This window comes from Pleurodeles waltl, chromosome 7 (genome assembly GCF_031143425.1).
Source record: "Pleurodeles waltl isolate 20211129_DDA chromosome 7, aPleWal1.hap1.20221129, whole genome shotgun sequence".
Lineage (NCBI taxonomy): Eukaryota > Metazoa > Chordata > Amphibia > Caudata > Salamandridae > Pleurodeles > Pleurodeles waltl.
Genome location: NC_090446.1, coordinates 225943973 through 225958455, shown reverse-complemented (window position 1 = coordinate 225958455; position 14483 = coordinate 225943973). Strand labels below are relative to the sequence as shown.

The window sequence follows — 14483 nt, the reverse complement described above, 5'->3', positions numbered from 1 at the left end:
CTTAGTCTCGCTATCCCATCTAGCCTCTGCTAGAGTCTTTTCTGCTCTTCTCATTCTCCTCACAAATTTCTGCTGCCTCTGTTGTATGGCCATTAAATCCCAAATCGCTAATGCCTCAAACTGAGCTGGTCTCGGAGGTGGTTTTTGATCACTTAACACCCTCTGCAAATTTTCCAAAATCTTTATATTAAACGTTCCGTACTCCGGAAACGCCAAACATCCATCCTTCTCTGTCATTTTGCACCACTGCTTAAGCCAAAGACATGGCGTGACTCCCTTCTCCTCCATTACGGTATAAGCCGGGGTATCCTCTGGCGGTGTAGGCTCCCCCACACTTGCTGTAATGTATGTATCTCCCCTCAAAGCACTCTTTAGAGCCTTGAAAAACTTCATTTTTGCATCTTTTATTTTGTGTGGAATCTAATCAGGAAGTGACTTTAATTCTCAGAACACTCTTCGCCTACCCTCTCAACCAATTGCCTTTCACGGACGGCTGCCAATCCGTGCGCGACCCCTTTCAGCACCTGACCTATCCCAGCACGGCTCCAATTACGTCACACTCACACATAGTGCGGCTGACAAAGTCTTGCGGCTTGTCTTCCTCACACAGAAACTAATGCGATATCTGATGACCACCTCAACATATAAACTCAAATTTGCCGGTTTACTACAGGAAGGGTAACACAATCGCTTCAGAACTTTACAGAGATTACACTTGAAGCCTCGGCCGCTACTCTCTGCTTCTCAGCTCCTGCACTCACAAGCAGAATTCGACCCGCAAATCCTACTCTCGACTTGTCAATGGTTCGTTCTAGTGCACTTTAGAACTTGCCAAATCTCCATCGAAGGTTGCATTCACACAATTGACTCAAACTCGACTTGTCAACCACTCCCGATTGACCTATTAAACTGCACAAATTACAACATAAACCAAGTGTCTCATACACTTCTCAATATACTCCGGAGTCTCAGACCACGACAGGTCTGTGCATCACAACAACCACATGGATAATGTTTGGAGCACAAAGCGCCACACTCACATGAAGTTCGCCAACTTCTCTACTCTCATACTGCGGAGTACGCCCACTCCTACTAAAACATTACCTGTCCTAAATTCACACAAACTTCACAAATCACCTGCGATATGGATAAGCTGAGCAAGCGCAAATTCTATTTCACACATGCTAGGACGCCGAGAACATACCCAACTCACTTAGGCAAGCTCCGAGATTCCGGGAAAGTAATTTGGGACTTAGAGACACATCATACCTCCAATTTGCATTATTTTGAAAACATTTTTAAACAATGGTTCCTCGTCCTAGGGCCCCCAAAGGGCCAAACTGTCCTCTGCTACTAGAACTGCTAACGCGTCCCAATCTAGATACTTTACTCACTCTGGGACTCGTTTTAGGCCGATTAATCTTTTGACCCTGATTGAAGACACCTTAAGACGAGATAACTAATCAACATGTCAATCAATAAGTCAATAACGCCAGCAACAGTCACCATAACAAATCAATTAGATTAATCAATAACATTAATAAAACTCGGAAACCACTGTGACCTTTCAGTCATGAATAACCACACCAGTTTAGTACGATTTTATGATGTTTATTCCCTATTGATTACAATTCTACTAGTAAGTTTATTAGTCTCAAAAGCATGAAACACATCAGCATTGTCATAATATGGCAACTCGAATAAGATTTCATCAAAGCAAAGATCACGAATATTAGAACATAACACGACGTCAACATAGGTTTACCTTAGCAGAGTATCATTAGCGCATTATTCAACAAAGCATTGATTCAGTAATTTGTCTATTTGCGTCCGTCTAGTGAACCCCTTAACTAATCTCAAATTAGCATTGGCATGTTGGGCTTCATGCAAAACAATTTAGCAACACAACTTTAGAAAACATCTAACTATGGTCTCTGTCAAAAGAAGCAGTTGGTACCTAGAAAGGAAAGGCAAACAGACAATTACAATTTCATCATCATATAGCTACCCTCCGTAATGGGTCAGTATACAGAGTCAGTCTTCGTCCTCAGGACACCAGTTGATTCACCATCAGCCAGAAAACACAGCAAAGTTCAGCAAGACGGGGTAAGTAGGGACACTTCCCTCATAAGGAGGAGAAGTATAGAACGGGCAAGGTAAGGGTGAGGATGGTTTGAAGAGTCAAACAGCAAAGTCTCCAGGCAGAGTGACAAAGTGTCTGGGTAATAGCAAGAAATTTGCAATGGCATCTCCTAATGGCTCCTCGTGTCAAAGGTTTTTATCTCTTTTCTGTTGTACAGTCCCCTAATTCCTAATTGGGCAGGTTTGGCACACCACTATCTCCATCCAATGGTTTTCCAGTTGTACTATCAAAATTGTCACCTCATAACAGTTCTCACGTAGTTTATTGGTTCTTGTGATTGACGTCTCCAAGGGGTAGAATGTCCGGTATGATTTCATATTCTCGTGGTCCTCTTCGCATCCCCAGTCAGTAGTTCCATTGTCTATACCGGTTTAGGCGACCTTGTACCTTTTGCACGTCTACACTGTTGCATTCAGCAAGCATGTCTCCTTGAGCAAGTCGAGTTTCATTAGAACGGATCTACTACAGTTACACTCATCTTCTAGCTTCTGGAAAAATACGATTACATGTCCTTCAGCAAGTCAGCACACTGTACGTTAGAAAAATACATTTAATATGAAACCGGGCAGCTAGGCCCCGACTCATGCTAACTAAGGCCTAGGGAATTAATTAGCAAAACCTTAACATATAGCTCTTAATACTAATACAAAATCATACATTAGTGCATCAATAACTCTTATTAGTCAATTTTATTAGTCCCGTATATATTGACGACCACTCCCCGTGGGCACATTTCAGACTCACGTTTAGTAAAAAACACATTAATAATTTTTTTCTATGCAGCATTATTATGCATTAGTTCATAAACATTTTCATGTTCATTTTGATTATAAGTGGTACGCTCCAACACTCCCACTCCACCAAAGTAAGATGTGATCTGAGCGGCTGCCTCCGGGAGGTGCAAAAAAGCTCCCAAACACCAAAAAGGAAGATTGACACACAGATCGCACACAGCGCGATCGAAAAGCACCATGAATAGCATAAACACAAGCCACGACTTACACCGTGTTTGAATACAAAACGAGAAAGCACTTAACCTGAGTTGTTTAATGAGCATCAGCATTATTTAGGTGGACTGCCTCTATAGTTATCACATGTTATGGATACACTTGGGATTTGTAGTTTTTTTCTGTGTATACTTTCTGATTGGGTGCTGTCAAAATTAAAGTGAAGAAAGAGAAGCCTAGTCGGAGCCTCCAGTCCTGACATAAAATTGGCTGGCGACAGGTGCGCTTTCAAACCAGATGATGAAAAGATTTTTTTTTTTTTAAATGATGAAATCATGTTACTACTACTTTTTAACATAAGTTGCACGTTTGAAAATACAAAAAATGTATTATTATAAACCCTATTTTTTCATTGTCTGCCTCATGCCTACATCAAACGACTAGAATGCCACTGCCAAGTTTTCAGCATGAATTCCACAGCTGTCTCGCTTTTGTTAGTGTGTCTCCTATACAACGTTAGCAGTCTAGTTATTTGGCATAACGTTGTGATATTAGCATTCGGGCATGTCACAGAGAAAGCAAAATTGTTCACAATATGCGGAACGTGACACAACAATCAAAATTTGTTTTAAAATTGATTTCAAGATGTATTCTTTATTTGGCTTCTAAATAGGTTTCTATTGTTTAAAGTGTAGATTAAAATATTTATGTAAAAATATAGTCTTGTCTTAAATATTTGAAGAACGTTTAACACAAAGATGAAAAATAACGCATTTCCTTGGTAATCTTTAGCGCTCTTGTGTTTCGTTAACCTACAATTTACCTTTGCAAAATGGCCGCTCTGATCGCTTTGAACGTCGATTCGGTCCATCGCCCGGAAACCACGTTTTTATCAAATGCCGGAAGTTGTGGTCTGTGTTTTCTTCTATGTTAACATGTTATAGGGAAAGTACTGTACCGTTCTCTGCAAACATGGGTTGCGACGGAGGCACCATCCCAAAGAGACACGAACTCGTGAAAGGACCCAAGAAAGTGGAGAAGGTCAGCAGCGTGTGTGTGGGTGTAGGAGTGGGGGGTTCGAGTAGCGGACACAAAAGGGCAAGCGGTGGGTGACTGCAGGATGGTGTAGATGAGAAGTGTTGATGTGTGCAGTAAGAGTGGGTGTCTGGCAGTACTAGAAAAGCATTCTTATTTCTGAGAAGTGCCGGTACTCTCCAATTAAAAGTATTACGTTTTTATTGAGAAGTGCAGGTACTCTCCATCTCAAAACGAAAAAGTCCCGGTACTCCGTACCGGCCCATTTAAAACACTGAGGTTCCAGTGATCAGTCCTTTAGGGGACGGGGGTCAGGCAGAGCGTTCTGTTAAAGTCAACTAGACCAATGACGGGGGTGGTTTTGAAAGAAGGGAACGTGACTTACATGGCTACTATTGAGTAGAATGCGAAAAGGTGCCATTGTTTTTTAATTGGAGCTTTTGTATTTGAAAAATTGAACTCGTCACTTGAAAAGTTGCAATATAGCATTTGAGAGCGGCATCATACATATTGCAGTAAGTATTCTTCACCTACTCTGTTAGTGGTATGCTTTATCATCCTGTCTCGCCCTGTTCCTTTAAACCAGAATAGGCTCGACTGTATTTCAGCTAGCACTTGCTGGGGTCGTATAGGAGATAAAAAGACATTCTTAACCCCCAGGTAGACGTTTGATAACGGGTGTCAGTGACGTTCTTAAGAGCATGGGGTTGCCTATCTGAGATAGAGACCCTACACCCAATCTAATGATCAAGGCTTCTAGGACGTCTTTTTTGGTGTCATGTGACAGCCTTAGCAAAAGATAAAACCTGCTCTGGATCGTTATATGACGAGAGATAATATAGAACATATTTTCATTGTTTGTAGCAAAATTTCTCTTTCAGCTTGCTGCCGATAAACTTTCTATGGGCGGAGTCTTTTTGCCATAAGCACTAGGTTTAACAAGTTATGGCAAAGCCAGTGGGTTTAGCTTTGTGTTATTGGCCGCAAACTGCTCTTGTTCACACGTGTGTCCATGCATTACAGTCCGACGTATTGGCTTTGCCAATACTTATTTTTTGTGGTTAGATTGACTATATTACTCGTGCGTTTGGATGGCATTTAAAGAATTATGTGTACATGTAGGTGTGATTCACACAAGATTTCTGACTAAAGCATGAACGAAATGCCGCTGAAGTGACAAAATAAGTTAACAAGCTTTGGCAAGGCCAATAGGTCAGTTGGCTTTGCCAGTATGATTTAGCCATGTTGTACACCAGCGTAGCTGCGGTTCAGCATAGCTTAGAGTTAGTGGGCTAAAGGAGAGTGTCATGGAGTGGCGTGTCGAAAAGTGGAGTAGGGAGGAGTGTTATAGAGTGGCATTGTGTGGTGAAGAGTGAAATGGAGTGTCATGGGTTGGAGTGCCTTGGGGGAGTAGAGCATTGTAGAGCTGAGTGACACAGTGGCAGAGCGGAGTAGCGTCATGGAATGGTGTACAGCAGAGTGCAGTGACGTTGAGAGTGTTGCATAGATTGGAGTTTTGTTGTAGAATAGTGTGGCGTAGAATGAAGTAGACTGTCAGAGTTGAGTGGCACAAAGTGGAGTAGTGCAGGAGAGTGGAGTAGAGTGGCATAGATTGGAGTGGTGTAGAGGGGAGTAGTGTGTTGTAGAATAGAGAGAAATAAAGTTTTGTGGAGTGTTGTGGAATATGATGTAGATTAAATAGATTGCAGAGGTGTGGCATGCAGTGGTGTAAAGTGACATTGAGTTCAGTGGCTGAGAGAGCTGTCTTGCAGAGTAGACTGCATTGGCGTATAGTGATGCAAAGTGGAGTGCATTGACATAGAGTGCACTGGTGTAGTGTAGATTATTTTAGAGGAGAGTGAAGTGACATAAAGTGGAGTGGTGCAGGGTAGATTGCAGATTTGTAGAGTATAGTGTAGTGGTGCAGAACGGATTAGAGTGGCCCGGTGGGATGCAGTGGCTTAGAGTGCAGTGGCATAGGATGCATGGAGTGGCACAGATTAGAGTGGTGCATGCAGCAGTGGCATAGAGTTCAGTTGTGCAGACTTGAATAGAGTGGTGTGGAGTGCAGTGACATAGAGTGCAATGGCTTAGAGTGGCATAGCGAGCAGTGGCATAGAGGATGTTGCTGCAAAGTAGAATTTAGCAGTGTAGAGTGCAGTGGTGCAGAGTATTTTGCGTCGAGTGCATTAGCATAGTGCAGTGGTTTAGAGTAAGTGGGGTAGAGCATGGTGACAGAGTACAGTGGTGTAGGAGTGGCGTACCATGGAGTGGTGCAGTGTAGAATGCATTCGCATAGAGTAGTGGCATAGAGTGCAGTGTCGTAGGATAGAGGAGTAGAGTGGCGCAGTGTGAAGTAGAGTGGCGTACAGTGCAGCGATGTAGAGTAGATTGTTTCAGAGTAGGGTGAAGTGGCGTAGAGTGGAGTGGTGCACCATAGAGTAGTGGAGTAGAGTGCATTAGCAGTGCAGTGTTGCAGAGTAAAAACAAAAAAATATAGTGGAGCACACACAGACTCAGTTTGCTAAGCATCTACTTGTCAATCTGATATTTAGTATAACCATATAAGTAATCTGATTAAGTAGGAAAATTTCACCAAAAGATAAATAACCAATATCACATATCAATACATAGACATCAGGGTGTGTGTCATTTTGCTCCTGTTTTTTTACTGATTTGTTTAGCAAACGATACTCATTACAAAATTCACATTCCTAATTTCCAAAACAATACTCATTTACAGAGATTTACATTTGTGAGTTATATGGCCTCATAGTTTTACATAATTTCAGACGCAATCTTCCCATCAGTTGTTGGAGTACATGCGAATACTGAACAGCGGAAAATCTTCAGCTATAGAATAATATGACCCGGTACGACCCGTCAGCTTGTTTTCATCTGTTTGAAATTATGTACATTTTTTGCTGAACAAACCAGTAAAAAAAAAAAGGAACAAAATGATACACACCCCAATGTCTATGTACTGATATATGATATTGGTTATTTATCTTGTGGTGTAATTTTCCTACAAAATCAGATTACCTATATGGTTATACTGAATATCAGATTGACAAGAAGATGCTTAACAAACTGAGTCTGTGTCTGCTCCACTATGTTTTTGTTTTGATATTAACTGGTTTAGGTTTCCGATTCCAGTTTACACACCTTGGCAACAGATGTGTTATGGTGTTTGAGCTCCATCAATGATTTAAGTAAACTGTAGGGATGTGTAGCTTAATAAGTCATTGTGCCTTGAGTCCTTTCAGTGTTGCAGAGTAGACTGACGTGGAGCGGCCAAGACTCAAGTGGTGTGGGATGAAGTGGTGTTGAGTACAGTGTCAATGAGTACAGTGGTGCGCAGTAGATTAGAGTGGTGCAGAGTGCAGTCGAGTGATGTACAGTGGAATAGAGTGCCGTGTAGAGTGGAGCGGCATAGCATAGATTTAAGTTGTGAGAGTGGAGTAGCATAGAGTTCAGTGGTGGAGAGTTCATTGTTGCAGAGTAGAGTGTTGTAGAGTGCAGTGATGTAAAGTAGAGCGGCATAGAATGCATTGATGTAGAGTGCAGTGGTGCAGAGTAAAATGATGTAGAATGCAATGGTGTACAGTAGTGTTGTAGAGTATAGTGCCATAAGCGCATATGTGCATATTAGATTGGCGTACAGTGCAGTGACTTAGAGTGTTTTGATTTTGAATAAAGTGGGGTATAGTACAGCAGAGTGAAATGGTGTGGAGTGGCGCAGGGTAGATTGCAGTGACGTGGCATAGAATGCAGTGGTGTAGAGTAGATTGTTTCAGAGTAGAGAACAGTGTCGAAGAATGTAATGGTGCAGCGTATATTAGAGTGGATTGGCCTAGAGTGCAGGTGCAGTGGTGTAGAGTTGAGCAATGTAGAGTATAGTGGCATACAGTGCATTGGTATAGAGTGCAGTGAAGTGGCGCAGAGAGGAGTGCAGAGAACATTTGCATAGATTTCAGTGGCAGAGAGTGTAGTGTTGTAGAGTGAAGTGGCTTAGAGCGGAATGGGGGAGGTGTAGTGCAGTGGCATAGAGTGGAGTGATAGTGTAGTGGCGTAGAATGCACTAGTGTGTAGTTGCAAACAGTGCAGTGTTGCATAATAGAATGTTGTAGAGTGCAGTGGTGTATAGTAGAGTGGCATAGAGTGCAGTGGCATAGAGAAAAGTAAAAACCAAGCTCCCTGAAAGACCGAGCCTAACATTTAAGCTCTGTTTTTGAATGCACAACAAATGTGACAAGAACAAGATTAAAAGCTTGTTTACAAAAATCCAGTACTGGTGGAAGAATACACTAAATAGGGATTGGGCAGTGGAAGGGGCAAACCCAAGCTGGACCCCCTAAAACAAATAGAGCTAGAAAATCAAAAGCAAGTAAATGTGAGTTACAAAAAAACAAAGCCAATTGTAAGTAATGAGTGGAAGGCACTCACAGGGAATGACCCTGAAGGTCCCTGAGATATATCCTTAGCAAACCAGACAGCCGAGATATTTGGTAGGCTTCGACCTAAAGTGTTGTTTTTTTATACAGTCAGTGTATCAACTAAAGAATGTAATGTGTGGTGATGCGATGTACACTTGAGTTGTAAATAATCCCTTATGTTTGGCAGTCCAAGCACTCAGTAGGTGGAATGATACGTCAAGCAGCCAATAATATACAGTGAGAGGGAGTATGCTTGTGGGTGGAGCCAAAGTCCACTGTATTTAAAAAAAATTGTAAACAAAAATTGGTTTTACAGAGAACAGGACTGCTAAGTCAACCCTAAAGAAGGTATAAACTTTATTTGTGCAGGGACGTACTTTGCTGAGGTACTTACCACCTACAGGGGTAAAATATAAAAAAACAAGTGTTAATGCAAACAAATGAAGCTCAAAATCGGATTGCACACATCAATCACCATTTTTCCCACTCCATGCAGTAATAACTTAGTAGTTTGACATTGTTTGAATCACGTTTTCTAACTGAGCGAGAGAATTTGTCCACAATTAACAAGTGTTTTGTGCAGATTAGTGTTAAAGTAAAATGACTTACCTCTTGGAAGGTGTTTATTGTAGATGGATGTACGGAAGGAATCTTCCTTTTTTCCTTTGAATTGACTGGTAAGCTGGATTTTGCTTTATTGCAGTGAAGTGTTTTCTTCATATGGATCACGATAAATGTAGTGAATTATGGCATAGTCTTGAGCACATGAGGGTGTGTTATAATTAAACAGTTTTTTTTCGAGTTCCTCTGATATTTCAGGAACGTTTTTCCCCATTCTGCTAACTTTTTATCATAGCATTGATACACAAAATATGTCCAGCCTCACAGTGATCACATTAAAAGGGTCAGCGAAGATTAAGGGTCATTTGCTGAGGCCCAAGTAAATGGACCATAAGAAGTTAACCATAAAAACCTCCCTCTGTCTGGCAATGTCACAAAGAAGTTTGAAGCTGAACTTAATTAAAATTCATTTGAATCTCTTTGCAAATGATAGGAACAATTTTATATCATTTTAAAGACTGCAAGGAGCAGCATTCTATTGTTTAATTTCAATTCATTTATTTAAAACTTTGATTTCCCATTTTGAATAACTAATAAGCTTTTCAGTGCAAAAAGAGGTGAAAACGTGCTGCATTTTGGCTTAGATCCCGAAATATATGTTAATTATAATTGTTTTCATAATTTAAACTTAACATGATCAGTACATTTCATTTTTATTGTTTTTCGCTATGGCAGTGAAAAGGGGTTTGCAGAAATGCAAGCATTAAACAATCTAGATCAATCTGGGAGCTCAAAAGAAGCTACGCAATTAATTTTTCTTGGAACATGAGAGGGGGTTAAAAGTATTTAAAAGTCTTCTTTTCAGAAGATTATACTTTGAGTATTATGTATTGTGTTTGAATCATATAACCAATATTATTTTGATGCCAAAATTAATTACACCGATGAATTCGTAAGGAAATACTTTATCATTATTAAATCCAAAAAAATTGTTTTAGTTTATCCTTTGTTTTTTTTTACCCCTTGGGTGCCCAGGACAAAACCGTTATGTCTTGCACCTGGCCCACGGAGGAGCGCTAGCTCTCCCCCTATTCCCCCCCCCCCCCCTCCTACCCCCACCCTGTAGGCCTCCCACCTCTCGCAGAAACCACTTAAGCACCAGGGGTTGTTGTGTGTGTGTTTTGTTTGGTGGGGCGGCCCATTGGGCAAGGGTCGCTCCCCATGGGGGCACATTACTGTTGGCCATTTCTGCCCCCCTTGGGGACATATCAACCTATTTTTATCAGGCCCCTCTGCCCTCAAGGGCAGAAAGCCCACTAGACAACAGGAAAGATATTTTTTCCCAAACAAAGAGGGTGGGAGTATGGCCATACCCTTACCCCAAATAAATGGGGACAAAGTTGTTCTGCCCACCGGTGGGCAGATGAAGCAATTACCCCTGATCCACTTCTCGGGGGCATTAAACCTACTAGATGCCAGGGAATTGAAAAAAAAAAATAGAGGGATGGGAGCTTCCAACCACTCAAGTTGGTAACAGTCTTTCAGTCCCCCCTGCAAACTAGAAGATCTTATCCCAATGGCAAGGAAGAGGACATTTGATTATTTGGGGTTTTGATTTTACATTTGGGCCATGGGGGCATGGCTAACTCTCAATATCGTCCCACTTGAAATGGTGAGCAGCTGGACTTTTTGGACTTTGGGACGCTGCCACCTAGAAAAATCTACCAGACCTACACACATCTGAAAAATAAACAACTGGGTGAGTCCAGGGTAGTATGCTTCGCATGCACCCCATGCCATTTTCTTACCCACAATGCCCTTCAAACCTCCAACTGTGCTTGAAATCATGCACTTTCCCTTCATTTTTGTGATGGAACCTTCCGAAATCTACAGGAATCCACAAAATTCCTTACCCCAGCGTAGTCGCATCTATACAGATGAAAATTCTGTCCCACTTGTCAGCCTAAAAATGTTTTTTTGTCTTTTTCAAAGTGCCGTTTTGGACCCGCTTTGGTTCCTTCCCTGTCACAGGCACTTGCAAGGTCCACCTACACAAGTGAGGTATCATCTTGTGCCAGTGAGGTAATCCCACACACACATGTGAGGAAAATATGATTTTTGTTTGGTTACTAAATTTGAGGTTTGCTGAGGATTCTGGGTAAGAAAACACTGGGGGATCCCCGTAAGTCACACCTCCATCGTCTCCCTCAGGTGTCTAGTTTTTAGAAATGTCTGGGTTTGGTAGGTTTCCCTAGATGACTGCTGAGCCCAGGACCAAAACGCAGGTGCCCTCTTGCGAAAACAGGTAGTTTTGTAACAGATACTTTGATGTGTCCATGTTGTGTTTTGGGGCATTTCCTGTCGCAGACACTAGGCCTTCCCACTCAAATGGGGTACCATTTTTATCGGGAGACTTGTTGGAATGCTAGGTGGAAGAAAATGTGTGGCTCCTCTCAGATTCCAGAATTTTCTTTTTTTTGCTAATCTTTTAGGCTTGCAAAGGATTCTGGGTAACATAACCTGGTGAGAGCGACACAAGTTACCTCATCCTAGGCACGCCTTGGTGTCTAGTTTTCAAAAATGCACAGGTTTGGTAGGTTTTCCTAGGTGCAGGCTGAGCTAGAGACCAAAATCCATGGCTAGGCACTTTCTAAAAAACACATCAGTTTTCAATGTAAAAGTTTGATGTGTCCATGTTGCATTTTGGGGCGTTTCCTGTCGCAGGCACTAGGCCTACCAACACAGGTGAGGTACCATATTTATTGGGAGACTTGAGGGGGGCGGAATGCTGGGTAGAAAGACGATTGTGGCTCCTTTCAGATTCCAGGACTTTCCATCACCGAAATTTAAGGAATACGTTTTTTTTTTTTTTTTTTTTTTTTTTGGCCAAATGTTGAGGTTTGCAAAGGATTCTTGGTAACAGAACCTGGTGAGATCCCCACAAGGCACCCCATCCGGGATTCCCCTAGGTCACTAGTTTTAAAAAATGCCCAGGTTTGCTAGGTTTCCCTAGATGCCGGCTAAGCTACAGGCCAAAATCCACAGCTAGGCTCTTTACTAAAAACACATCACATTTCAATGTAAAAATGTGATGTGTCCATGTTGGGTTGCCTGTCACGGGCACTAGGCCTACCCACGCATGTGAGGTACAATTTTTATCAGGAGACTTGGGGGTGGAGGGAACACAGAATAGAAAAACAAGTGTTATTGCCCCTTGTTTTTCCTCAAAAATTTTTCCTTCCAAATGTAAGAATGTGTAAAAAAAGAAGTCTATTTGAGAATTGCCATGTAATTCACATGCTAGTATGGGGACCCCAGAATTCAGAGATGTGCCAATAACCACTGCTTCTCAACACCTTATCTTGTACCCATTTTGGAAATACAAAGGTTTCCCTGACACCTATTTTTCACTCTTTATATATCACCAAATGATTTGCTGTATACCCGGTACAGAATGAAAACTCATTGCAAGATGCAGCTCATTTATCGGCTCTGGGTACCTACAGTTCTTGATGAACCTACAAGCCCTATATTTCCCTGCAACCCGAAGAGTCCAGCAGACATAACAGTATATTGCTTTAAAAAATCTGCCATAGCTGGCAAAAGTTATAGAAGAAAACGTAGACCGAAATGGCTTTTTTTTCACCTCAATCCAAATATTCATTTAGCTCTTACTTTCTGTAGGAAAACCTTGAAGGATCTACATAAATTACCCCTTGCTGAATTCAGAATTTTGTCTTCTTTTCAGAAATGTTTAGCTGTCTGGAATCCAGCACTGGTTTCCCACCCATTTCAGTCACTAACTGGAAGGAGGCTGAAAGCACAAAAAATAGTACAAATGGGGTATTTCCCAGTAAAATGTCAAAATTGTGTTGAAAAATTGGGTTTTCTGATTCAAGTCTGCCTGTTCCTGAAAGCTGGGAAGATGGTGATTTTAGCACTGCAAACCCTTTGTTGATGCCATTTTCAGGGGGAAAAAACAAGTTGTCTTCTGCAGCGTTTTGTTCCCATTTTTCTGGAAAAAAAACAAACTTTTTGCTGTATTTTGGCTAATTTCTGTTCTACTCCACGGGTAACACACAATCTCTGGGTACCTCTAAAATCCCTAGGATGTTGGGGGGGGGGGATGAAAGAATGCAAATTTGGCGTGAATAGCTTACGTGGACCCAAAGGGCCTAAGCACGAACTAACCCAAATAGCCAAAAAAGGCTCTGCATCTGAGGGGAAAAAGGCCTGGCAGCGAAGGGGTGAAATAGTGTAATGTTGTATGATTTCATCTGTTGTGTTTGCATTACAATGCTAAACTGTAAATTTCAACCACTGTCAGTATTACCTATTGAATTCCTACTTAATATTAACATTTTGTTCCTCTGGCTTAGGTTGATAAAAATGCAGAACTGGTAGCCCAGTGGTATTATTGTTCACTAAGTCAAGAAGCGTTGAAGAAGCCTATTGTAGCCTGTGAGCTGGGCAGGTATGGATGTGTCTATTCATCTAGTTTGTTTAGTTTAAAGTAATTTGTTTCTTTATGGTATCTGAAATAAAGTGTAACCACAATTGTCAATGTTTTCAGGCTGTACAACAAAGATGCAATCCTTGAATATTTATTGGACAAGTCTCCTGAAAAACCAACAGCAGAAGTTGCAGCACATATTAAGAGCATTAAGGTGAGATCCTCATAAAAATGCTCCTAACTTTAATACATGACTTTACAAGAATGGTGAATATATTGGTAGATGTGGTGGAAACAGCCAAAGCACTGCACTGTAATTGATTTGAGGAATCGCAAGATTGTCTTGACTGTGATTGCTAGACTCAGTGATCTTAAGCAAACTTCATTTAAGGTCTTGCCTAAACACAGCTTTAGCGGCTCACCAGCATCATGCTGTCAAAATTGAATTAAATAAAATTCTCTCTTGTCCTTCTACAAAATATCAGTACATTGAGGCTATTGTTATAAAACAAACCCTTAAAACCAATGAAATGTAATAGTTATGATTAAGTAAACTAACCATAACTCGCACCCCTTTGTGCATACACAACATCACTGATGACATTTCGGGTGAAATCCTTGATAATCACTGATGATATCAACATCGCTGAAACCACTTATTTGTTCATCTTTTATTGAATTTTACAAGAAGTAGGGATTAATATATAAAGTCTTCAAAATAGATATCTAAAATGATTTTCTATCTAAGGACATTTAGTTAACACAAAAAGAAGAAAGTACTCTTTTTCACTGCAAAGTGCCAAATCCAGTGAATCAGCTATAGGAAATTAAAATAAAAAGAGAAACAGAATTGTTCAGGCTTGAGGTCATCAGATTACATACGATGAATGCTACTGCAAAAGCATTCT

The 14483-nt window shown here is 41.1% G+C and overlaps 1 protein-coding gene across 2 annotated transcripts in view; it reads left to right on the top strand.

The window, feature by feature from the left end:
* Window positions 1-3976: 3976 nt before the first annotated feature.
* The window catches only part of RTF2 (replication termination factor 2), a 349973-nt gene continuing 339466 nt past the window's right edge, over window positions 3977-14483 (top strand). For both annotated transcript variants that reach the window (XM_069243603.1, XM_069243601.1), the window contains exons 1-3: window positions 3977-4131; window positions 13502-13596; window positions 13696-13789. In XM_069243603.1, coding sequence (XP_069099704.1) covers window positions 4018-4131; window positions 13502-13596; window positions 13696-13789 — 303 coding nt within the window. In that variant the 5' untranslated portion in view covers window positions 3977-4017. The remainder of the gene's footprint in view (window positions 4132-13501; window positions 13597-13695; window positions 13790-14483) is intronic.